The 26,349-nt window shown below is 48.8% G+C and overlaps 1 protein-coding gene across 4 annotated transcripts in view; it reads left to right on the forward strand.

Annotated features, from left to right (window-relative positions):
* Nucleotides 1-234: 234 nt before the first annotated feature.
* The window catches only part of CHST13 (carbohydrate sulfotransferase 13), a 39,000-nt gene continuing 12,885 nt past the window's right edge, over nucleotides 235-26,349 (forward strand). Inside the window, exons 1-2 of one of the 4 annotated variants that reach the window (XM_009669328.2) lie at nucleotides 242-397; nucleotides 17,964-18,071. In XM_009669328.2, coding sequence (XP_009667623.2) covers nucleotides 304-397; nucleotides 17,964-18,071 — 202 coding nt within the window. In that variant the 5' untranslated portion in view covers nucleotides 242-303. Of the gene's footprint in view, nucleotides 398-16,224; nucleotides 16,312-17,963; nucleotides 18,072-26,349 lie in introns of those variants that run through there. The other 3 variants (XM_009669329.2, XM_068907100.1, XM_009669331.2) reach the window with 3 other exon arrangements.

The following is a 26,349-nucleotide window of genomic DNA, read 5'->3' on the forward strand; positions in this document are numbered from 1 at the left end:
AAAGCCTCGGCGCTGCAGGGAGCGAAATCACCGTGCCCGGGGCTGAGCGACCCCGGCGCCGCTGCCCGCCGCCCGGCTCTCACTTCCTGCCGGCGGGGAGCGGGGCGGCCCCGGCGGCGGCGGCGGAGCGGGGCGGGGCGGGGCGGCCCCGGCCGCGGGAGCGGAGCGGAGCGGGGCGCGGGGCGGAGCGGAGCGGGGCGGCCCCGGCCGCGGCGCCCGGGGCGGCGCGCCCGGCGCGGAGCGGGAGCCGCTCGGCGGGCCCTGGCCGCGGGCGCGCTGCGCTGCGCTGCGCCGCGGCGGAGGATGCGGCGGAGCCGGGCGCCGCGGGTGGCGCTGGCCGCCTGCCTCGGCTCTTTCCTCTTGGTCGTTTTCTACTTCCAGAGCAGCCTCAACCCAGGTGGGTTACAGTGTCCCCCCGGCGGCCCCTCCGCGCCCTGGCTGCTTTGTGCGTGCGTGTGTGTTTGAGTTTGCTTTGCCGGGGCATCCGCGCATGTTTTTCCTCTGCTTTGGCGAGGGGCGCTGCACTTTCGGGAATCCTCAACCCCTGCCCCGGGGAACGGCCCCATCCACCTCCCCTGGGGGCCCCGATCCGGCAGGTCTGTAGGACGCATCTTGGAGGCAGCGTCCGGGCATGCGGAGCCGTGAATCGGGTCTGGGCTTCAGGATCAGTCCCTTGCTGGTTCAAATCACTTCGGTGTCGCTGAGAGCCTGCCTAGTCCAGAGGGGCTGAGCTGCAAGCCAGCACCGATCCGCTGGAAGTTTAACTTAGGGTGAACCGGCAAACTCGCTTGGAGGTTACATGTTTCTCAGCTGAGACCGTTTAACTTCACTTCTGTGATCGGGTGTAACGTGTGATTAGCTTACCGTAACAATGTTGTTGTTTTGCCATGAAATTAATGCTTTATTTTAGAGCAAACCTATTTTGGCTGATCTGTCCCTCTCAGGAGTATCCTTGTGTTCAGCAAAATCAAGGCATGAAGCTGTGTACAACTGGCACACAGTACTTCAGTGAAATCCTTCTGAGGCTGTGCTGTGGCTAGGAAAGATAGGAGAGCTGCTCTGTTCTGCAAGAAGTGCCTATTTCACACCCGCAGTCACTAACAGTCCTGGGGAATCTGGCTGAATTGCTCAAGGGGCATCTTTAGTGTCTACTCTTAGAAATATTTTCCACCCTGGGAATAATTCAGTAGTAACAGAACTAAAATATAAACGATTTGGTACTGGGAGGGTTATTTATTTTCCTGCTTGATTTCTGCTCTTCTTTAGAAATTGGCTCCTATTTCCTAAGATACGTTATTGAGTAATTCCTGTAGTTTTAACAACGTACTAATGGGTTCTGATTACAGCAGCAATCCATCGATGGGGCCTTTAAAGTTAGACCTTGAAATTCAAAAGACTGATTTGACTGAAATGTTAGTGGAATTTTATCAGCATGGACTAAATGAAATGTAATTTTCCCTTTTATAGGGGCTGTTCCATCACTTTAATGTTTTTTTCCTAAAACTGAAAAAGACTTAACTTGTCTGAGTAATCTAAGACTGAAAAGGAATTAGGTTTGTGTGCGCGTTTGTTATTGCTAGAATAGCACGTGAAGTTTATCAAATGCATTCAGTAATCCCAGAAGACTGCAATCAGTATTTTGTTCCTTAAGACCTTTAAGACCTTTGTTTTTCACACAAATAATATATGCCAACTTATTTTAACGTTGGGAATTTTCTGTAAAAAGTACAGCACTGAATCAACTTGAATAACCATGGCTCCTAGCAGAGAGAGGACTGCATTTTACATTGGGTTCACTTTCTAGTATTGGACTGGAAAATCTGGCTCATTTCAGGGCTTTCTGGTTTTTGAAAGAGGACTTCTGTGTGTCTTGAGTCAGCAGACATTTCTGTGCTTACTTGAGTTTAATCCCGTGCGTGATCTCAGCATCGTTCCACGTAGAGTTCTCATCAGGTCAGGGTAAGCCGGGTCACAGTCATGGTAATGGCCTCTCACAATGGTTTGAGGGGGGGGTTTCAGATCTGGAACCCTACCTTGAGAGGTGCTCGCCACAGCCTGATCAGGTGAGTTTTTTGGAAATGCAATACCCTTAGCAGTCTGCAGATCTATTCCCTTAATATGGGACAACTGTCATTTTCGAAAGGTCCTGCAGGTGGTCGTAGGTCTGGAGTACAGATCCTGAACTGGTGTAAACTAGTGCTGTCTGTCTCCTACTCTCAGTGAAGGCCCATTGGTGAGGATGATGAACACCAACTGCAGGTTTGCCCCTTGTGATTGACTAAAGAAGTAGATTAAAGTGAAATTCATGTTGTCTAAAATCTGGTTGTTTTCTACACATACAGTTGCCTCCCTGTGTCCAGCTTCCATATTTATGTCATTTCTGTCCCATAGCATTTTTCAGTATGCAATATTTTCTCTCCTCTTTAGCTCCGTGAAATATTCACGATAGCAGAAGAAAGGCACTTTACAGAGATCATTATCAAATACAGAAAAGAAGCAAGCTAAAAACTGCTTCTTTTTCTTTTAGCTCAAGGGAAAGCAAACTGAGATCAATTACTTGAATTTTAGAAGTTACTAGTTAAAATAAGAGGCAAACAATTTACAGACAGAAGTGTCATATTTAAAATGATGACTGCCTTGAGGTTATTTGGAGTTCTGCTTGTCTGGTATCGTTTGGTTTTTGTATACTAATGAAAAAAAAGCTAGAAAAAGCAACAGTGCTACAAGTCCCTTCTGGAGCAGTCAGATCCTTTTTACATTTTCTGCAAGATTCTGCAGGTTTTCTTTCCTGGGCCACCCCCAGTCTGGTTACGTGTGACTTACTGAGGATTCAGCCATCCTGTGACCAGGAATCAATGCATACAACGTGGGAGGAAAGATGACATGAACAAGCACATTTGAATTAGAAAACCACTAAGAGTTCATCTAACTGGGCACCAAAAGCAGAAATCAACTCCTTCGTTTGCAGTTCCCACTTTTAATTGTGTCAGTACAGTTCTGTGCATGGACTGTACCAAACTCAATGGCTGTATTGAAATAAGACTTTCTTGTTCTGCAGTAGGAACACCCACACACCAGCATGTGCTGAAATAACTCAGTTCCTAATAACTCAGTTCCTAAATAGCCACTGAGTTATTTTGGTTATTTTGGTGCTAGGCTGAATTTGTTTGTACTGAAGTCAATGGCAGAATCCCCCATTGTGCCTACTGGAGGCCTGGGTGGATTTGCCAACCTCACTGGCGCTCAGGAAAGTCATTGCTCCTTGAGGGAAAGCAGCCACATGTGGATTTGTGTGCTTAAGTGTGCACTGACTTCATACCCTTTGTTACTTTACTCTACATTAGCTTTCCTTGCCAGGTCTGGCTTTACGGGGGGCTCTGCTCCCCATTAACCCACATAATGCAGCCCGTTCTCCTCTGGCCATGAGGTGCAGCTTCAGCACGTGGACTGTCCCCTATTCTCTTTGCGTCTGTGGTGACCTGTCTGTTATCTGCCTTCAGTTGTCTTACTCCAGACTTGCAGGCACATGGCCGAAGGCAAGGTACCTGCGTTGCAGGAGTGTATTAAACTGGTGCCAAGCATGCTGTCAGGTAGAGTTTACAGGCACTGCCGTGGTGAATAGTTATGGGGTCTAACTGGAGCAGTGATCTTTCAGCATCTCCAGTCCCTCGTGCATCTGGGCAGATATGCTGAGCTCCTTGTCAAATCTCACGAGATCTCAGCTTGGTGCCGGTAGTTATGTGTTCCTTCAGAGGACTTGGTCGCTCAGGGACTTGGTTGCACTAGTATCAGTCCACAGCAGTCCAGGAGATCTAGCCTGGCCTCAGCATCAGTCATGCATCTTCTGAGCTGATTTTCCCCTGTTGTCTCTTCTGGGAACTGTGTATTGTTAGTAGTGGCTGTGCTGACTTTTGCACATCATACATTTTTTGGTATGGAGAAGGCGGGAGTAAGCAGTGGGGCTCTCTGACTATTGTTTCATCTAACTCCGGTCATAGTATGTCTAGACTGGCACACCAGTAAATGCTGGAGGCTACTTGTCTGCATGTAAAGTTCGGTTATTGCTGCTCTTAGGGGAGCTGTACGGATTTTAGCCACACTGGGAGAACTGAGGATGACTCTGCTGGTGTGGATGTGGGGTAGAGAGAGGGGAGAGTATCTGAAGGAGCCAGAGTGGAAGATGGTAAGGCCCTATATTTCTCTGCATCCACAGTGTCCGGCAACCTCAGCTGAACATGTTGTGGGGCCACTCCAGTGGTAAGTCTTTCCAGGGAGACTGAGGAGGCAAATGGCACTGACCTCCAGAGAGCTGGCGTTTTTCAGCTGCTAGCAGGGGTCAGAGGGATGTGTGTGTGAACTTGCAGTCTGCTAAGTGGTTAATAAACAGCTCCTCCATCTGAAAGACTCTATTTCCTAATGAAAGGCGATTGCGTGCTATAGGAAGCTTTTTACATAATTTTTCCCTTTTCAAGGCTCTGACTGACATTGCCCAAGAAGAAGTCCCCTTGCAGTCCAAGGGATGATCCCAGATGTGTTTGGAGGAGGAGGCACCTTTGGGTGCTTGAAGAAAGGAAGGAGGGTGAGATCTTTCAGTCTGACATCAAGAGATCTCTGCGTAAGAGCACAGGCTATTACATTCTCACCCGGTCCTTCCTGTATCAAATTCAACGACTTGTGCCTGGTAGAGGTGACTGGGGACGGCGGTAGGGGGGGACCAAAAGCAGATGTTGTACAGAGGCAGCCTGAGGGATGGGCAGTGCTCCACTTCCTGTTGTTTCTAGCTTGTCCCAATGCTGAATCACCTTCTCCAGTAAGAAGGGAGGAAAAAAAAACTCAAGCTCAAAATATTGCTTTATTTCTGCTCTGATTCTGTCTGACTTTACTGTTCAGCTGTTACTTCTTAAGTCTTTTTAGCAGCACTTGCTTATTGCTGGCTTCTGCATTTCTCATGTTCTTTTATGTCTGCATGAGTCCTCGGACTTCAGGGGGCCTTGCAGGTTAGATGTACCCTGCCTTCAATTTGACTCCTTTAGGGCAACAGATACCAGAACTAGGATCATAACAGTGCCAAGGTTGTGATACTGCTCCAGCTTTAGGGAAGGAACCAGATAGATTTGCAAGTGGAGGAAGCAGCAAAGCCCCTTTCTCTGTCCTGATCCACTCCCACATCAGCCGGTTTGATCTCTGACAGAGCAAAGCCCCCTCCAGCTGTTCCTGGAGCGGAGATACTGCTTCTCCAGCTTGAGGGATGAGGACTGGGGGTTACGGGAGGAAGATGTGTAGCAGTGCCAGAGGCCACACTGCTGCTATGCAGCAGATATCACAAGTAGGAAACTATGCTTCATCGTTCTGGCATGGTTCTGGCATGGCCGTCCGGTGTGCCATGGTGGATGAGAGATCCCCATCACCACCACACCCTGCCAACTTTGGGATGCTTTCTGTTGCCCATCCAAACGTGTCTCAGCAGCCGACAGGCCCTGAAGAAGCTCTTGTGTTCCAAGGGAAGGATCTCAGTCTGGTGGCTGAGGCACCCCAACTGCACATCATAGGTTGCAGTCGCAACCTCCTGCCAAACCGGTGATGAAGCATGTAGCAAGAGGAACCCACAGGTAGTGCTCACACATCCATGCTCACAGGATGATGCTGTGTAGACCAGGGGCATTAGCAGTAGGACATGAAATAACTCAGAATTCAAGAGCATTTGGAAGTGGGGAAATTTGAGTCTTTTCAGCTCTGCCTGATACAGAGCTAACCGCCTAAGGATCGCCTACCCTAGGAGAAGTGAACTGGCTTTACAGCTTCAGCTGTGTCAGCCCAGCCAGGCTTTTCTGAGGTGTCTGTTGAATTTTATTACATTGCTTTTTTAAGTCATCAGCTTAAGGTGCCTTAAAAGGTATGTAATTTTAAAACCCACTGATCTCTGCTTCTGAGATTTGGACCTGCTGATCTTTACAAAACTGGCCTTTCAAGTTTTCTGAACATCCAAAATCCGTGGTTGCTTTTGCAAACTGTCACGGTCAGCGTCCCTAAAGCTTTGTCCCTTCAGGGCACAGAGTTTATAAGCGACTTGACTGAGATTCCACAGAGCGCTACTCCCTGAACCCACAAACACACCTAGACCTAGCCTGAATGGAGCTACTTATGCACATAGATATTAGACTCTGTCTGAACCTCTTCAAACTAGGGATTTTCTTAGAATGGAGTAAAGAGCCTATTTTAGATCACAGTTCCCACCCATTTTTTGAAAGTATTTTCAGGCTGAAATCCAGGCACCACCAAAGTCAATAGCAAGTTCCCCACTGACTCAGCAGGCTTGGGATTTCCCCACTTGTTGTCCAGGGAGAGGGAATCCTTTCCCCATAAGAAATATTGCACCATATTTTCTCTGAGCGAGTGGCGAGAGCAGCGACATGATGACGTCGGAGGGACTGGGCATTGACCTTTCCTTGCTGATGGCTGCCTGCTGGCAAAAGAGAGCAAGCGATCTCCAGAGCAGCCTGGAGGATGCGTGTTGCACGGCTCGCACTTCCCGTGCACAGTACACCCCTTGGGAACTGAGCGCGGCTCTGCCAGCAAAGGCTTTCTGAGACTGGGTCATGTTTGCAGCTGGCTGACACATGTCTTCAGCTTTCCAGATAACAAAAGCTAAGCTGCCTTTGCTCTGGCTAACTCTGCTAGCACAGCCAGGGATGTGAAATCGAAGAGGCCCTCTAAGGTTGTGTTGGGATTTGGTTTCATTTTGTTTAGTTTGCTTTTGTCATGGGACGATTTTGTCCAGCTCAGGTTCCCCTTCTCCGCACTATGAAATCCAAGAGGCAGTCACTAACCTTGCAGGAGCCAGCACACAAATGCAGCGCTCAAAGTACAGACGTGTTTGTCAGCAGAGGCATTGGGCAATGCAGGCTGGAAAGCCTTCAGATCTGCCATGTTTAAAGAAAGTGTGAAATGCTGTAGCCATGACCTGTTGTGGCAGAATAATCTGTGCGGTCCAGTGCTGAAATGTGGGGCAGTAATGAAGTCCATCCGCTCCCGAGGGCCAGGCCTTTCATGAGGAATGCTTTCTTAGTCCTTCTTGGCTTTGTACAGTTTCCTGTGAATCTCTGATATGTGAGAGAGGTTTGGAAGGGGGGGGAAGGAGTGGGGCTTAGTGTGCCTGGGAGTTAACTCTATGCTTGCAGGAGAGAGTTGTGTCTTGGTCGTTCTGTCAGGTGGATCCAGCCTTTGCAGGTGCTGCATCATCCTTCTAGCATCCCAGCCTGGCTGTTTTATTTGGAAGCGTGTTATGCCTGGGCTTTCTGCTTTGTCCTTCTGCAGGAATTTAAGAAGGTAACTCTAAATGGGAAAGATTTAGGGGCAGGGCTAGAATCATGCCCCCCCCCCCCCCCCCTCATTCCCTGAGGTCCAAATGAAATCTGAAGGGATTTATACCATTGGTCTTCCTTGACTGGTGTATTTTGACTAGCCAGGGGCAAAAGAGATGTGATTTCTTTTCCCCAGGATGTAAGACAGTATCAGCAGGGTACTAAGAGCGTATGTGGCCCATGGAGAAGCTGCAGCCCAAGAGCGCAGCCCAGTCCCCTTCTCCTGGTTGAATGGAGTCCTGTCCCTCTCCCTCTTGACTTGCCTGCAGCCAGTCCCAGGCAGGAAGGAAATGGTGCACATGTCTCACTGTGTGAGCCTTGGCATGTTATCCACTGGTCTCTGAGTAGAGATAGCTACAAACTGGGAAACTCCATTTGATGGAAAAAGTTGGTACAGAGGAGCTCTTATTTTTATGAAGAAAGCAAAGGAAACAAAATTTTGCACCCAAACAGTTCGGGCTTTCCACAGAGAGACCCTCTGTGTTTTTTCTACAATAGGTTGTCATATTCATGAAACCTGTTTAAGTGAAGACCCATCGAAATGCAATGTTTTCAAGCAGCCCTGTATGGTTAATGGCGAAGGAGGCTCGACTTTTTCTATTGTTTCCTTGGTGAAAACCCAACACTCCAATTTATCCTGCAATGAAGGCCTCTAGTAAAGCAGCTTCTGGTCCTTCAGGCAGGACCTTCTGGCTACTATTAGTCAAGTCTGAGGCTGGAAACTGAACACGCAACACAGTGCCTGAGGGCCCTGAAACTGATGCTGGAAGGAGACAGCTGCTAAACCAGTCTTCTGCCAGTCAGCCCCTGGGCAGCCCCTCTCCTGGGAAGGACAGACACTCCTGGGGGTGCTGGTGTTTATTATGGGCTGGATTTTCTTCCTCGGTTGCTGCCTCCTGTAAGAATCTGGATGAAGAGCATCACAAACCCTCCATTTTAATCCCAGGGCAAACACAGCTCTCTTTCCCAGGACTTTCTATCAGAAGCCAAGAAACTACAAAGGCATTAGGTGCTTAACTCCCATTATTCCCACTCGGAGTGAGTACCTAAAGAAGAGCTTAACTCCCCAAATACCTCTGGGGGGCCAAGCCAGGCTGTTTCAATCAAGGCTTTTACTTCTTGTATCGAGGCTTTGAGGCACAGCTGGGCAAATGCCCAAAAGTTTTTCTTGTTAAAAGGCATTTAAAAACCATTAGCAGCCTGAGAGGGAGGGAACATCTCAGAGAGTAGCTCTGCTGGCCTGAAAGGCCCAGTGTGAACATCACCATGCCTGGGTCCTGCCTTCACTTCGGGCTTTACGCTGCTGCTGAAAACTGGTACAAATGGAGCTATCCTGGACTGAGGTGTTCAGATCCAGGCAGGGCTTTTTTCCAGCCTTCATTTGATAGATGAAGGGGAAGCTTGGTGTCAGTGGAGAGTTGAACCCCGTATGCTCAGCCTCTGCTGTCCAGTTCAGACCAGTCTGCTCTGTCTTCTACATGTACCTGTAGAGCCTGCACTGCTGTAAACCAGGCTGCCCTCTGTCTCCTGTCTGGATCTGTACCTTTGGGCAAGGCTTATGTTCTGTTATAAGCCCTTTGTGATTTTTCCCTGTTTTACATGATTCTTTTAATTTTTCCTTTCTTCAGACACAACTGCCCCAATGGTAGAATCCTTCTAGCAGGGCTGCCTTGAGGAAGATAATTGCTAAGTGCACCCAACACATGGTGCTGCTGCCCTCAGCAGATGTTACCCAATGCCAGTCGTTGTCTCGTTGCTGGCTATGGAGGTTTGCTGCGGGCTTGCCCAGTTTTGTCTCTGCTGCAGGTTTGCACCCCCTGTAATTCCAGCAGCACAATCGTCTGCAGAGCTCTGATAAGGAGGGATTAAACCGCCTCCCTCGGCATCCCCTCTGCAGCCCGCCTGGCCTCATTCTGTTCTCTTTTTCCCAATTGTGGGCCTGCGGCCTTCATTGGGAATCCAAAATCTCGATCTAAATCAAAGCCCAACATGGGCAGAGGTGGGAAGAAAGAGTTGCTCTGTATTCTCAGGAGCTGGGTGGCCACCGCTCAGATAAATTCCTCTTTCTGCACGTCCTTCACAGATTTGCCAGCACAGGAGGTAACACTGGGGCATGTGGTTTGGTTTTGCTTCTCTTTAAGAGTTTTAATGAGCAAGGGAGCAAAGCTAATGCTACACCTACTGTGTTAGAAGGAGAGCCTGATGCTCTGGGTGAGGAATGCAGTATGTATGAGTACAGGGGAAGAGAAGTGAAGCCCAAGGACGCGGTGTGAGAAGTGGCTTTGTGTGATTTGGATCTTGTGCAAAAGCAATACCCAGTATTCCCTGATGCCGAATGCCTCCTTAAGCCTCGTGTTCTCCGAAAACTCAGCAAGGCAGCTGGTCAGCAAATGGGCTACAGTCACACAAGCCGGGCACGGGACAGTTGCAGACTTTGCAGGAGGCAGCACAGTTCCTCTCAGCTATCACTGCTGCCTGGGTTGGAGTAGTGCCTGTTGCCCTGTATGCGCAGGAGAGCTAGCTAGGGAGAGACCTCGTAGCCAGACAAACCTACAGCAGGTAATACCCTTGACTGTGACCCCACCATTTAACAGCCTCAGTATTTCTTCTCCCCTCTCGTTGGGCTGGATCTGGAAGAGCCCAGTGTTGCCCTGAAGTGTGCTTTTAAGTGATGTTGTTCAACCTGCAGCCTGAGCCAGCAGACAGGACAGCGATTGCAAAAAAACCAAGCACACCACACCACACTCCCTCATGCACACATGCTCCCCTGCAGTTGGCAAATATGTCTCAGTGTCAGCTCCAGGCATTACTGTGACTAGCCCTGGGCAGCTGCCTAAAAAATGGCTTTTCAGTATGAAAAGATGGTGAAAGGCTATGCTAGAGCATTGCTTGGGATCTGGACCCCAGAAGCTCCCTGAGATCTCCATTTTAAAACTAGTGCTGTTCTGCCTGACCCACACAGCCTGGCAGGATCTGTGAATTTGGGGATGTCTTTAGACTGGCTTGTCAGCAGACAACTGAGCTCTCCCCCAGTGTTTCTTTTGAACACTGACTATCAAGCAGGTTTCCTTTTCCCAGGCTCTTTGCAGCAGCTCTTACCTACCAGCTGCAGTGACTGGGGTGAATATGCTTTCTAAATATCCCTGCCTTGTAACGCTTTCCAGCTCAGACTTTTTGGAGACAGGGATCTGCAGGAGTTGGAATTTTGTTTCTAGGTAGACCGGATCTTCCTTGCCTAGGAGAAGGAATTCAAAATCTGTTCAACTAGTGCAAGTCTATTTCCCTGTTGCTTGCTGGGCTTCCGTTGAGCACATTTAGCCCAAGTCTTGTGGAGCTAACAGAGGTCTTCTTTTAACTTAAGGGCATGGAGGTGTCCAATCTTGAACCAGTCGGTGCAGAATTCCTGCAGCCTGGCAGAGGAACATGCTGGCTGGCCTGGAAACTCGTGTTTTCTCCACAGTGCCCCAGAGCTCTTAATACTTGGATGAGCTTTGATTAGATAAAACAGTTGTAAATTTCCAGGCACACAGACTGCTGGGAATGTGTGGGAACAGCTGGGAACTGATATTTCCTGGGAGAAGAAGGCAGGTTTTTCCCTGAGGGTTATTACTGCTGCAGCTATGACACGTTTGGATTCAGCAGCTACACCCACAGCTGAGATAGTCAGAGTAGCTCATCACCATCTACTCATACAGGAAAGCATAGCCGCATAACCCACATCCTCCAGCAACTCTGTGCTGAGATGCAAACCACTGTTTGGTATTTAAGGTGTTCTAGGACCTGGTTTCAAGGGTGTGAATGTGTGTGTATTCACTGTGTACCTCCTTTTGCCATCCCACTTGCACACACTGCCCTGTCAAGTCTCTGGCTCTTCCCTCCACAGTGAGGAGAGCGTCCTACTCCTATTGCTGTGCTCTTTGAGCAATAGCCATTTCCAACCCCCTGTGGATAGTTCAGCCTGGCTCTTTCAGGCCCCGTTTGTCTCCTCCTCTGTTAGCATGTTTGGCTTTCCCTCAGCCTTATCAATTATTGTCCCTAGTGCACTGGGGGAACGACAGACAAACGCATTCAGTGTTCCTAGCAGTGTTGCTCTACCTTATTGCTGTCGCTGAGCCTTCGTGGTGATATGTAGTGTTGCTTAGCTGTTTCTGCAGCTGGGACACACTGAAAGCCACATTGCCTGCTTCGCATTCTGTCGTGCTCACATGAGTGTGTTGCATGGCCTTGTAAGCAAACTGCTGCTGAGAGCTGCTGTGCAGAAGAAACAGCCAATGCTGGGATGAGGACCCAATTTTTTCAGGACTGGACTTCATTTTCAAAGATTCCCTCTAAGATTTCTCCATGTTCTCAGCTGGGTTTGAAGCATCTTCATCACTGAAAAGTCTCTTTTGGAGGTCGCATCTTCTCACGAGCTCAAGCTGCAAATCAGCCAGCTCCTAGCTTGGGCACAGCAGGTTGGCAGGCACTGGCAATTGTACCTGTGGTGTGTTTGCATGGAGGAGATATTCTGTTGATCATTCTGAAACTGCACAGGGTATTTCATGGGTCCCTTCCCATCCCATGTCCCCTCCGTGGTAGGGAGGGACAGAGAGGCAGAAGTCTTGCCACGACAGTGGTCAAGGCTTGTTCTTTTTGTAAGCGACACTTGGTTAACAGGCCTCCATCTCCTGGCTGCTTGTCCAACCCTTCTCGGAGGGAGGGAGCAGAGGGTGTGGCAGAGGGATTTATGGTGTTCCCTTGCAGGCAGGCCCTCAGTTGTCTCTTGGTCTCTCTGTGAGTGCAGATTTGCAGCCTCACCGCTATCATGAAACATGATCCAACCCTGCTCTCTGGCCAGATGTTGCTTAGTGGCTCTGTGCGATGAATTATTGACCTTGCAGGAAGAAGGGTAATGTTGACATTAGGTTCAAAGGTGATGTTTATATGGAGCAGCTGGTTGTGGGTATTTCTGTGACTAGCTCCCCTGTTCAAGAGGACTTCCTTCAAGTCAAGGACCTGGGAAATTAGCACAAACTAATTGGAGGTCAGAAGCTCCTCCGCAATTCCCCTTCCTTGTTCTTACGATGTTGCCCTCTTAAGTGTGCAGCTCTGCCCCTCCCCTTATCTGACTGTAGGGAGTGTATCTGCACAGTAATATTTCTCTGTGGCATGGAAAGATTGTGAGTTCAGTCCTGCACACATCTGCAGAGCTGTGCCGTTCCTACTGGCAAGGGTGCAGTGGGTAGCATATTCACAGCTGGGTTTTTTCCAAGTTTACTCCTGGCAATATCGAAGAGGTTCATTTCCCTTTAGCTTAATAGGATTGGCAGACACTGGCTTTGTGAGATTGAAACAAGGCTGACTGGACTCTGACAGTTTTGGTTCTCCTCTTCCTGAGGTATCTACTAGACCTTGCTCCTGTCCTGTGAAAGGAAAGGGGAGTCTTCAGAGTACCTGCTACTAACCAGCCATCCTCAGCACTTGATTGGCACCGTGGAAATAAATCCAACAACTACTCAAACGAATTGCTACCAGTGGTGTTGTATCTGTTGTGTCTCAGTGCTGCAGTGACACTGGAAATGTTTGTACTCTATATCAGATATGCTGGCTGGGAAGACAGGGCTCTGTGGTGGCCTCAGGCCATGCCTGCTACTAAATGCAGTTGCAATAGGCCCAAGGAGTTCCTGATGAAGAGTTATGTACTGGAGACACTTCTCCTTAGCCTCCAGCAAGCCATAATTAGTTCACACCCCGTTAGTTGCAGCAGTCCTGCTCCGCAAGTTCATGCATCTCTTCCACACATTTGTAAAGTCCATGCCTTTCGCTCAGTATCATGTGACAGTGAGTTTCACAGGTTAATAACTGCTGTCATTTAGAAAGGCACTCATTGGACAGACGCTCTCAGTTGCCTCCACAGAGAGAAGGGGGGCAAGAACAGTGAAGGAAAGCCAGAGAGGGAATGGCTGTGGACTACGTAGCGCATTGAGAAGGGTTTGATGAATGTGCATTTTTTCCAAGATTACTTGGTGAGGTTTTCATCAGTTCCAGATGTACAGAGCTGACCAGATGGCTTGAAATGTATTCAGCAGGCAAGTTCTTGAGCTGTACAACATTAGGGAGACTTGGCTTTCTCTTGTATATGTGTAGGTAGCCTGTGTGCAGAGGGCACAAACAACATCTGCCTGAACTAGACCTGACTGCAAACAGGTTTTGTGCAAGTTCAGCTTGGCCTCCCGGCAGCTTGGACTGTCTTGGCCTCAGCAGCTGAACAGAAGGCAGCAGGCTGGTGCAGCTGGGCTCTCGGCTTGACAAATCCATGCAGCTGTCTGAGCCCAGGGGTTTTACTGCCGCTACAGCTTGCCTATGCCTGCCCCAGCGATGGGACCATGAAAGCATATGGACACTGCCACCGAGAGTGCGGGTGTTCAGGGGAGAGGTATGTCTCTGATCACGTGCAGGACTGTAGCCTCATCATTTGAAAATCAGCCTCTGTGCATCCAGGCAGGGATCTCTGCCTTGACACTGCCAGCGCAAGCCCTTCTGCTGCAATTCCTGCTGAGCAGTGGACTGGAAAGGGAGTTTATTGAGAGGGAATGGAAATGCTGGCAGTTCAGACTTGCATCACGCATGCAAGCAGACATTTGGGGCCAGAAGAACGACAGGCATAATGGCAAAGAGAAATTGCTCTTGGAAAGCTTCTAGCTTGGCTTGTAGAAGGAATTAACCATTTGAAAATGTGAAGTTCCATGGTGCTTATGCATAAGCATTTTATTTGCTCACATAGGCCATGTTCCTCCTAGATATTGTTAATTTTCTGTTTCCTATAAAGATCTAGATCGCATTCCATGTCACAGCAGAGAACTGGGCACATCGCCCTAGTGGAATGCATCCCCCTGCCTCAAACGCCTGTGATATATTAAATCTCCCTGAATCTGCCTCAGCCTGGTACTAAGTGACCGGAGCCTCCTGCCACCACCAAGGGGACGGGTAGGTTTAGAAAGAACCGTTGAACGCTCTGTCCAAACCAGCCACTGTTGGCTTTAGGTCCTGCTTTGCACCCTGGTGGCAATGCTGTGGCACTTGGCACGTTGTTTGAAGCAGCTGGATTCTTTCTTTCCCTCTCTGCATGATTTATTGTGAGCTAAGCCTATAGCTGTCACCCTTTTCCATCACTTGATTGGCATTTCCCTGGCTGATCTTTTGACTCAAGTTGACTAAACGGGAACAAGAAAGCCTTCCTTGAAAAACAGGCCCTGAGCCTTCCCTGTCTCCAGGAAGGAGACAGCCACGCAGCCATGGGCCAGCTGTACCAAACCCAAGTGTCTGGGTGCAGCTAGTAACACCATGATGGTGAAAGAAGGGCCATCTGCAAGAAATGAAGTAATACTACCTGCAGAAACATAAAGGCAAAGAAATCTGTGGAAGAAAGCAGGAATCAAGAAAGGAAAGAGCTTTAACGAGGCTTTATAAAAATCAAGGAACTTCCCTTTACAGCTTTATTCTCTTCTTCCTAATGGCAATGCCGAGTTCATCTCCCAGGATCCTGAGCATAGTGTAGTTCTGAAGTGGTCATAAAGCATCCCCAACTACCAGCTCTCTGTGAATCGCAGTCGCTTCTGGAACCAGCAATTGCTGGTCTCTGTGATGACTTGGGTATGATGAGTACTCCTTAAATACAGTCATCTGGCTAAATCCTGGACAGATTGGAGCTTTCAGTAGTTGGTTCTGGGCAATCTCCTGGTGGGGGGAAGAGGGGGCAAAAGCAATAAAGCCAGAAAGAAAATATTCTTCTCCTGCCCAGTGTGTATGTGACATGAAGGACAAGGAGGCAGTAGAAATCTAAACTAGTGCAGGAAGGTTCAAACCCAGTCTCGTGTCAGGAATTTAATGTTCTCTTTTGTAACAGCTTAACAATAAATACATCTGATGATGCTGATGACATCCCCTTAAATCTCCCAGCCACCTTGGTGGCTGGAGTTTGAGCGACTGTGTACAGCATATGGAAGAAGGATTTGGCTGCAAACCCATTAACGCTAAATAGTGCCTCAGCTCTAGTGTTAACCACAAACTGCACTGAAAGTACAGAGTTCTGTGGGCCGGATTGGTCATCCAGGCACAACAAGCAAAATGCACACAGGAGTTCACTGTCTCTTTTGACACGCAAGTGCTACAACGGCCAGCTGGGAATTGCCTCGCAGAAGGGCCCCAGTGAGGGTTTGTACACAGGGTCGCACTAGCTTCACAGTGGCTGGGAGCACTTGCGTGCCTAGGATGGTGAAAAGTCAACACCTTTGCTTCTACTTCCTATTAAATCTATAAAAAGAATAATAGAATAGGGCAATGGAGATTACATTGTCAGCAATGTTTTCCATGTTTTGGAGCTTCTTCAGCAGAGAACTTTATTTTTTTAGTGGTTTGGAGAAAAATCCTAGTAACTCTGAATATTGGTTCTGTGCCTCCCTCCCATCACGTGCCTCATGCAGTGTTGAATGGGAAGCACGGATCCTAGCATGCAGGCTATGTCAGAGCAGTGATTTATTGAGTTCAGCCGTGGCCTGGACCAAATGGACTCTCCAGCAGATCCCAAGGGGTGAGAATGAAGAGACTGCTCGTTTGCAGAGGTACCTTTTGAACACTTTCAGTGGAAGAGGGAATGATGACATGAAGCACGAAATAGGTTTAATTTACATCTCTGTAGTAATTGCAACTGCAGCCTTGTGTGCAGTCTGTCAGAATGCCCTGTTTAGGTGTGATTTGTGGTTAGGATCTTGTCTTCAGTGCTGTTACAGTCGTTGCAAAGCAGTGCTATAACTCAGGACTCCCTGTTTGCTTCCCTGGGACGAGATCTTTATTTCCACTCCAATTACTTCCTTTCATTTCAGTTCCACCTTAGCAACTGGAGACCCTCATCACTGGGGCAAGACCTGACATTTCCTGGGATAGGGAGTCAACGGGAGACATTGGAAAGGAGGTCAGGTCAGCTGTAAAGCTGCTGCTTCTGTCTCATCAGCCGTTCAGAAGGCGTCTGCTGTCATTTCCTGGCAAGGTGGTGTTCCCTCCTTCACAAAGGTTGCCACAGCACCAGGGAGGCTGGGCTGAGACGTTTTCCTATGAAAGTCGATACGTTTGTGTTGAGTCAGCTCCAGATGGAGAAATCTGAAGTCTGGTGGCCCTTGTTGCTGATGGCACTTAGCACTGGAGGTGGAATGGCCCTTATCTGCTGTCTGCAGTTTTATGACCTCTGGCTTGAGCCATCCAGCATGGAAATGTTCATGAGCTGGGTGACAACATTATGAACAAGGGGCATTGCAACCCCACGCCAAGGGAGCGTCGGGCTGCCTTTCCCCAGCAGGCTGGAAACTGTGCACACTTAATACGCTCTGGCCTCTTGGGCTGTCCATATGCCTTCTGCCTTGATTTGTATGTGTAAAGGGCCCAGCACTGGGAATAATTTGCACTTTGCCGATGGTGTAAAATACCCCCACATCCAACAGGGAGGGGATGTGGCTCTGTTGCCGCTCCATCCCCCTCCATAACATGCCAGAGGCACTTCTTTGCAGCCCTAGGCTCAAGGTCCCAGACAGTAGGCAACTGTGTGCAGACCTCAAGGATCTGAAATACAGGTGGAGGCAAGTGTGCTGTATTTCTGGGCCCACTTCAGTTCCCTGAGGCTTTGCATTTCCGCACCCAGATGTTCACCACAACCACTGCTGCTTCTGGCATGCTCAGCCATTACCTAGCTAGTTAGAGTAGGAATAGGATCTCCTATTTCTCCTGTGGACGACTGTTTCTGTCAATCCCTTTCTATACAGAATCGCTTAGGACCTTCATCCACATCCTGAACGAACATTGCCTGGATGTATCCTGCACCCCTCTCCCTCTGTTGTCCATGGACTGCTGCCTTCTAGCCAGCAGAGTGCATCCCGGGAAGAACGAATGCTTTTTCCTGTTGAACATAGTGCCGTCTGTTGAATTATCCCATGTAAAACAGTGACTCATCAGCCCCTCATTACAGTGTATTTCTTGGCTAGCAGGACACTGTTATTAGTGCAGGGGAGCCTGACTGTCATTACCATCTAGTTGTGCCACTCAAGCCCTGGGACTCTGGAGAAGCCACAAGGGGGTGATTGCTATTTGGGAGATGTTTGACTACATTATCAGGCTGTGGGAGCCAAACTATCTGTAAACTAACTATCAGACTCTCCTGGCTCCCAGGTCTTCCCAATGCCTCTTTCCAGATAGATGCCTAATTTCATTGTGCTGGGGCCTGAGGAAGTATTCATGTGAAGCCATCTCTGAGCTTGGAAAACCCATAGATTATCGGAAGTCTGCAGTATCTCTTTTCCACCTCAGCGCTGCAAACAAAGATATTGTAAAACTTGCAGGGGGTGATGTGTCTAGCACGTTGCCTGCTGGCAGCAGATGAGCAGGAGTAGGGGACAGCAGCATCTCTGGGAAAAGCACCCTGTGTGGATGCCAGATAGCATATACCTGGCACACAGTACCTGGTGGGTCTGTCGCAGGGCTGAGAGGCAGAGAGGAGATGCCAGGTCCTGGCTGGGGATATTAGCTTGTTCATTTTGTGGAGGGAGGTTGAAAAACACTCCTTTCCCTCTTTTCCAGGAGGTTTGTACAACTGGGCAGCCCCCAAGGCTTTCTCAGAGGCTGGAAGCATCACCTCAGAAATCACTGCCCATGGTAACTCTTCTGAAGAACGTGTCTGGGAAGGAGGTACTGGGACGCTTCATCAGCAAAGATGCAGGGTTGAAAATGGTTGTTGAGGATGGGGTAATGGCATTTGGGGAGTCCTATCACCCTTCAAAAGCCATCTGTGGCTACTTGGGGTTGGCCTTAAGAAGCTTACTGAAAAAATAAGAGTCATCTAGGGAGAAGGGGAGGAGTTCCAGGGAGGAAGAGGTGTGTGATAGGGGCTGATAGGAGCACCAGAGGGATAATGTATGTCTTAGCCAGGTACTGGAGAAAAGGAAGGAGGTGGACCATTGCACTGCCTTCACCCCTGCCCTACTCCCCTGTCTCATCTTGTCCTGAAATGGTACTTTATGGTGGTGGCGGAAGAGTCACTTTTAGGCAACCCTGGTGCTGCAAAACCACCTTCTCCCATATAGAAATATGTGGGGGTTAATCTGTCTGAACTGATGGGAGAGGAGATTTTTCTTTCACTGCTGAAGCTGATGATTGTTTTGTACGTGGGCCGTTCCTTGTGTACATCTCCTTGTGTGCACGTTCTGTCTTGTCCTGTTCAGGTTTGCCTCAGAGATGTCTTCCTTCAAGTTGCTTTTATTTGTGGTTTTTCCGTTAGCTTTGTGGGTAATGTCCCCGCAAGACATCTCTGTTTAGCCCTCTTGCAGTTTCTAAGTGCCAGGAGGTGAGGGGAGGGGGGTCAATTATTTGGTTTGGCTGTTTCCAAAGGGCTAGGGGGGGATGGTAGAAAATGTGTAGCAGTGGAAAAAAAGTGTGAGCTAAGCTTTCAAGCATCCCTCTGCTGCTGGGACTTGGTTCTGTCTGATCCAGCCAAGTTCCAGTCACTCGGTTGGTTTAATTTCTGCTGAACGAAACAGCTTTAAATCAGGAACACATGAACCACGGACTGGAATATTTACATAGCTTCCTCTTCAGTGAGGAAGCAGTCCTAGGAGGCCTAGGCCTTAGAATGCCATTATTGGGATGTTTCTGGACATGATCCTATGTTTGCCTGATTCAGCAAGCCCTCTAAACAAGGGTATTTTGCACTGTCTGGTCCAAAACTTCCAACAATCTGTTGCTGGCTACCAGCCTTTTATGTGAGCTTGGCCACAAAGCAGATACATGTTTTCCTGATAATACCAGCTCCTTGCGTAACGTGGGCGCTGTTATGGAAGTGTTTTATACAAGCTTGTAGCAGCAGCACTGTAGCTGTGGGGGAAAGGAATTCTCCTCTGTTTGGCCAGCTGATGGAAGAGCAGGCAAGCTTTCAGACTCGCAGATCACCTCTGGTGCGTTTTGCTCCCCACCCCGTTGAGAACAGTTGTATTTCTGCTGTCTGTGCATCTCTCCGGGGGTGTGATGAGTGACAGCTGCAGAGATGCTCCTTGTGTAAGATGAGACCTGGCCAGAGATCAGTCTTTGTCGAGGGGGATGCAGCTCAGCAGTGGTGTGAGCAGCCTGGGCTGGCAACAGCCAGACAGCAGTGTTGCCCGACTGTAAATCCTCCAGAGGTAAATGGTGCTGCCTCTCAAGAACAAATAGCTCCTGTGTCCACTTTGATGGAGTGACGGGGCAGATCAGCGTTGTCCTTCCTCCCTTCCTGAGGGAGAAATGACTTGTCCAGGCTTCTCCTGGAAGGACGCAACAGCAGAGATGGGGATGAAGCCCTGATCTCCTGGAGGAGGACCCTAGCACCTTTATGCTACAGGAGGGCATCCAAGGTGGGGAGAGAGGCCAGCACCATTCCCTCGCCAGCCCTGGCAGGGACTTGCTCTGGGGCTGCGCAGTCCCTGGCTCACGCTTGAGAGCTCTTTCTCAAAAGGCTATTGTGTGAGGGAAGTGCTCTGCATGTCCCTGATGCCGAGGCTGGCTGGCACCGCACTGCGCTCTCCTGTGAAGGGAGCAAGATGGTAGGAACTGGCTTAGGCTCTGGGACACCCAACATCGGGTTGGGTAAATAGGCTCAAATGTTGTCCGCTGCCTGCTAGTTTGTGTGCTAGAATAGCCAGCCAGAACAGGGGTAGCACTTGGATTTGTCACTTTGGGATCCATGGGTTTGGCTCCCAAGGCTGTATAACAGCAGGGAGTGTGTTTGGGGCAGAAGATGGGGGTAACTCATCTTGATGTCCAGAGAGACACATTGCTAAACATCATGGCAGCTTGAAAATGAGTCAGAGTTGTATGGCCCAAAACCAAGTTATGTGGAGGCAGTTTCTGAGCCTAAGAGATAGTGAAGTACTGGTGGGAGAAGATGCCTAGCCAGCAGGTTCAGTTGGACAGTTGAGCTTTCGGGCCGCATGCCGACACCTGGGGGTTATGGGTCAATTGGTGACATAGGGAGAGATTCAGTTAAACCGCATGGTGGTCTTGCAGGGGACAGGGATGTGCCTGCCCACTGATCTGCTCAAGGAAGCAGGATTGCAAAGGTGACTCCAATCTTACCTTTCTAACCTGACTGGACTATTTGGGAGTGATTTGCTCCAGTACCCTCGCAGGGACTGAACCAGCTATATAGGTCTTGGGCTCCCCTAGGAGGTCCTGCTCCTAATGCGCCCATTGCTCTCCCCATCAGGGAGGGGGATGTAGGACTGGACGTTGGTTGGGTGCTGATGCGACAGCTGCCAGGCAGGGTCTTGGGCACCCTGCTCAGTTCTTTCGGAGGCTATGATGTCATTTGTCCTTTAACTATTCCTTTTGAAGGCATCCTGCCCCTTGGCTTTATTGTAAAGCCTGATGCTCCGAAAAATGCTCTGGAGCAAGCGAGTGGAAGGTACTTCTACTCGCCTGGCTGCCCTGTCACTGTGGGGTGCCACTCCTGCTGCAGGAAATGGGAGGGGAGCCACTGGAGCGAGGTCTAATGGGGAACAGAGGATTATTCCCTTCCCTAGTGAGCAAGCGGAGACAGACGCCTCTGACAGACAGCTGCTGCTACGCTGCCTCTACCTCAGCAGAGAGAAGTGCAGAACCAGCCAGCTTTTAATGAGGCTTGGCCTGCAGAGCAAAGGGCAGGCTGTCGGGAATAGGCTGAGTTATATATTACTGGCTTATTCATCAGCAGCGGGAATATCTGAGGCAGACTGCGACGGATCTGCCTGTGACCACACTACACGGGGATGCATCAGATGGCAACCTGTTGCCTACATCCACATAACCTCCTACACAGGAGAGTCATTTAACTGATACTAATGAATGATCACCTAGGTCTGTTTTGAATCTCTGTGAAAGGACTTTGTCCCTAGACAGAGCAGATTAAACAAGCCATAACTGGGGGGAAAAAAATACAATGCAACAGGAAGCAAAAATGGATAGGCCATTAGGGTTAAAACACTGGCATTTCCAAACTTCTAATCTTACCGCTGTGGAGGATGCGGCTCTGGAACAAAGATCATACATTTGTGTTGCAAATATTAGAGCCACAGAGCTACGCATTTTGATGCCAGCTCTCCTCCGTCGTTCCTCCTGCTCACCCCATACTGGCATACCCCCAGGGTGAACAAAAGAGTCAAATGCAGCCTTCACTCCAAAGGGATGTGTTACTTGCCACGTGCGTGGTGGGCTGGGCTGTTGTTATTGCAGGTTGGGTATGTGAGCTCTGCCCTGTTCTGTAACATGACCGCTCGGGGCACCAGTGGCATGCATGTAAGATGCCTGGGGAAAGACTGAAAAGTGTCTTTTCTGCTTACTTTTTGCTGTTGCTCATGTCTCTCTGAACATTGCTGTTCATCTTGAAATGCTCTGTCCCCCTAAAATGCCCGGCCCTGTATGTGCTTTGCTATCAAGTATCTGCCAGAATGGGGCATGGAGGCCAGCCGGTGCTTCTGAGCATGCCCAAGGGGCTCCAGCTCTTAAAGCCAGAATGTAAACAAAGTGCAGAGATACTCATCAACTGTCTAGGGGACCAACCTCAGCCATGGAGATCAAGGAAAAAACTTGTCCTGCTACCTACATGAGAGAGCCCCTTCCAAATCCACTCAGCCCCAGCTACTCCCACAGGCTTCTCAGTGGAAGTTTGGAGGCAAATCTGAAAAGTCTCTTGCGTCCCTCAGGTCTCTCACTAATCCCTTGCATGCTGAGAAAGGTAGAGGTTGGGATTGGGCAGGAGAACAAGCGCTTTTTTGAGATCTTCGTACACAATTGTTGTACCATCATTTCTCTTCTGGGGCAAAATGTCACCTGTCATATCCTATAGGTTAGGGAACATCGTTCTTAGCTATGGCTGGTGCATTTTGCTCTCCCTCAGTAAAAGGTACAGCTCCCACATTTGCCAGCCACCCTAGATTTCTCATACTGTGGCCTCAAAGCCTATGTCGCCCACGCAGAGCGTTCAGGATGGTCCCTTTTCCCTTGCAAACTATGGCCATACGCATAGACACGTTTCCCGTGGTACAGCAAGTCAGTGAGAGTCGGGGGCCCACGTAACCTGCTGGAGATAGCTTTTCACTGTGACACAGCAGTTGGGGGGGGTGGTTAGGGTTGCTGTCTGTTTACCGTGTTTTAAGGACATAAAATCAAGCAGTTACTGCACTGGGTGAGCAGAGGCCAAGGTGTTGCAGAGCCTTGCTAGAAGTCGCGTCCTGCTGCGCTCTTGCGTTGTGGTTGCTCTTTTATCACGTGGCCTAACACAGCAGACGTATCTCCCCCTGCTCTCCCCGCACATCACATGACTCTGTGCGTGGGATCTTCAGCCTTGGCAGACAAGGCATTCAAGCAGACTTGAGTTTTTCGGGGCAAGCCAGCCGAACCGCAGAGCTGGTTTGGGGAGCGAAACCATCAATGAAACCCAGCCAGTTATACTTCCTGCTTCTTGTTTCACTTCCAGCTCCCCAGCAGAGGTGGCTGTGTTTGAATTCACAAAGCCGAAGGATGCTTTAAGCAAATTGAGCATGTGGTTCTGTTAAAATGTTAAAGAAGAAAGAAAAAGACATCTAATTCAGCAAGCATGTGTTATCTGTGTTCCTGGCTTTTTAGATGCACAAACAATGACTAGTCACAGGCGTCTAAATAAGATTGAATTGCCTGTTTGCTGAAGCCAAAAATGTGTGTTCCCGAATCGAGACCTTTCCATAAAAATAAAAATTAGAATAGTTTTTGCTTTTAATTCCCAGAGGTGCTCCCTTTGGTTTGAATATGCGTAAGCATGTAAATACCAGAGTTGCCATACTTTCTCACAGCTGAATGCAGCAGCATGCAAGAAAGCAAGGAGTCACTTATTTGTTGATCTTCTCCATTAAACTGTGGTCAGTGTCTTCAGCGCCGTAAGTTTGTAGGTCTGGTGTGGGATTTTGGTGTTCAGGATCCCACACCAGCCTCCTTTTTAAAAGTATCTTTTAAAAAAATCCCAGCAATCAGCCATTGTGCTTAGGTGGAAATGGAGCAACTATGTTCTCCATTGATCTGAGCAGAGGCAAAAGGGCCAGAGCTTCCTAGAATTAAGCTTTGCTTCTTTGAGACCGGTATTTTTTTGTCTTTGCTCCGATTCTTCCAGGCAAGGCCTGGAGGTGCACAGTGACCATTCTTCATGCGGACCATGAGTCGCCCCATGCTTTCCTGGCCTCTGTGCTATGACCCATCCTTTGACAGTGTCAAAGTCTCCAGCTGCCAACTGGGCCGCGTATCCCAGGCTTCACTATCAAACTGGGTGAGAAAGCTGAGCTCAGCTGCAGTATGTGGATCTTATATCACTGCTCTTGTCAAGCTCTATTTTCTTTTTTTGTTTGTTTTTTTTTTCCTGTTGGATGTTAAAATCAAAAATTGGACACATTCAGCAGGCAGTGACTGCATCTAGGATTTGGCTTTAAACAACGTGGTCTCAATAGCCTCTCTTAAATTAGATCGCAGAATCCTACCCCATGTCTCTTGGGTGCAGTTATTTTAACAGCAAAGAGACCGTCATAAAGAAACAAGGCTGTGTTTCTGCAGTCAGGGCTGAGAGAGCTATCACTGTTATGACCAGTGCACTCACTTGGCGTTCATGACAGATAGCAGAGAGGAGTCAAAAGTAGCAAAATCTGGAGAAATTCATTGCAGTAGGCAGCAGCAGCCACAAAGATCCAGGTCCTAATTTCTGGATCTTCTAGTGGCTGGCTCCATTACTTTAAGTGCGAGTTTTAAGGCTGATCCCTTTAGACTGTAGAGCTCTGAGTGTTGCTTCCTCTTCCAATAAAAATGGCTAATATTGCTCAGTAAACACTTCTTTCTCCTCCGAACACAGTAGGGATAAGAGTGCTTCCTTTCCTCCAGAGTCTGTAAGGCAGACGTTCCCCTCTCTTCCCACCTCCTCCGCAAATCCTCCCTTGCTCCTCCATTCTGGACTTCCATGTCCCGGTTTCAGGCTTGCAGTAGCTGCACAGTTGACTTTGATGTGTGCTTTAGGGCCAGACAGTCAATTCATGTCACCAATACCTTATCCTGTGCTCAAATCCAGAGTTCATCAGAAATGTGTCTCCCCCCTCCCCCCCCAGAATCATGTTTAGAGTTTCTTTGAAGTTTCAGCTATGAGAAAGCATCCCCTTTAAAGAGGGGCTGCCCTGAAAACTGAGTCTTCCTACATTACGAACAAACGCCTTTCACGCTCATCCTCTGGGAGTCACAAGCTGTAATTAACACCCAGACAGGTCATTTTGGGTGGCCAGGCACCACAATTATTTTTTCTCTAATTTTAGATTTTTGTGCAGACACAACAGGAAGCAAAGCTGGGGGTTTCAGACAGTGGTGTGGAGTTGAATGATAGTATCAGGATTAACTCCTCAGGGTGCGTACTCATGTCCAAGCACATGGGTTCTCTCTCCACTCTCCTTGGCTGGTGGTCTCCAGAGCGCCCAATCTCTGGAGGTTAACCCTCTTCAACATATAGGAGTCTGAAGTGGAGCTTTTGGCACCTTGTGGCCCCGGGGCCCAGGCAGTCCAGCCTGGAAAATCTCTGAAAGTTCAGCCTCCATCCCTAAAGGATTTGGGATTCTTCCCACTGCATCTTGGCCGAAATCCCACTGATGTGGGATTTCGGGTCCTCCCCTCAGAGTCACGCATCTTGACCCCTGAGCAGGTGGGCCTGAAGTTGGCCTGCACCCGGGACATCTCCTGTCCCTCTCTGCTGGCGCATTCCCAGGAAACGATCATGTCCCCACTTGGCTCGTGGACACAACCAAGTCCTTTCAGTCTCCCAAAGGACAGCGAGTGCTGTGCTCACCCGCCTGATCACCTCAGGCGTCTTCCTCTGCGCTTGCTCAATGTGGAGCCAGCTTCTTCCATCCCAGGACACCAGAACTGTCAGTGCTGCAGATGAAGGTCGCCAGTGCTTTGGATAATAGTGTTCACAGCTTTTTTGCTCTTATGGGAAACGTCTCGCCTGATATATTTTAGGATTTCATTTGCCCTTTTCATGACTGTGTCACACTGGCAGCTGATAGTCCTCGACTAATGCATCTGGGGCCTCCTGCCATTTCCAGCAGCAAAGTAGCAGAAACTGCTAAATTCCAACACTGTTAATTAAATTGTGTTGCATCTCCAGTCCTCTCATCCAGGGTAAAGCTTTAATTTCCCTCTTTGGTACTTCAGTCTCCTCCTGCCATGGCAGTCTCTCTCAATACTATGTCCATCATCAGTTCTGTTCTATTTTTATGTTAAGCTCATTCCTGAGGTATTGATCCCAAAGCCAATCTGTGAGATACATTCACTAGAAATTCTCCTTCTGCCCAGCCACTTCCCCTTTCTAGTGCAGCCTGCTTTCCAGTTGCTTGTGTCCCTTACAGTTCCTGTTTTAAACGTCGTCTCTGGTTGAAAAAATTATTTCCTGTGGTATGTCATATCTTGTGCTTTACTAACATCTGCGTGCAGATCTGCCACATATTCTTGATCTACAAAAATGGCTTATTTTATTGACAAGTATGAGCTGCGCTTAGCAAATGCCATGTTGCATTTTATTCCTCTTTGCAATTGTTCCTACGTCTTTTAACTGTTTTCTTTCCTTCAGACTGTTTTCTGAGGCCTTGGTAATGCTGATGTCAGACTAACAGACTTGTCACTGCCTGAATCCAGTCTCCCAGCCAAACTCTAAAATTCGGGCACTGGGTTTACTGTTGTGGTCACACAGAACCACCCTCCCTAATTAAGAGTCTCTGCCACCAGAACTGCAAATTCTTTCACTAGCGCTTCCAAAAATCTGGGATGGGCATGAGCCGATCTTTCCTTCACTTCACACGTGCCTGATTGTCTCCATAATCAACTAATATACCTAAATAGTCACAGGTTTAAAATCCTTTCCCTTTTCCAAAGAGAGCTGGCAAATCATTTAAACCCCAGAGCCTAC

The sequence above is a fragment of the Struthio camelus genome, chromosome 14 (genome assembly GCF_040807025.1).
Source record: "Struthio camelus isolate bStrCam1 chromosome 14, bStrCam1.hap1, whole genome shotgun sequence".
NCBI lineage: Eukaryota > Metazoa > Chordata > Aves > Struthioniformes > Struthionidae > Struthio > Struthio camelus.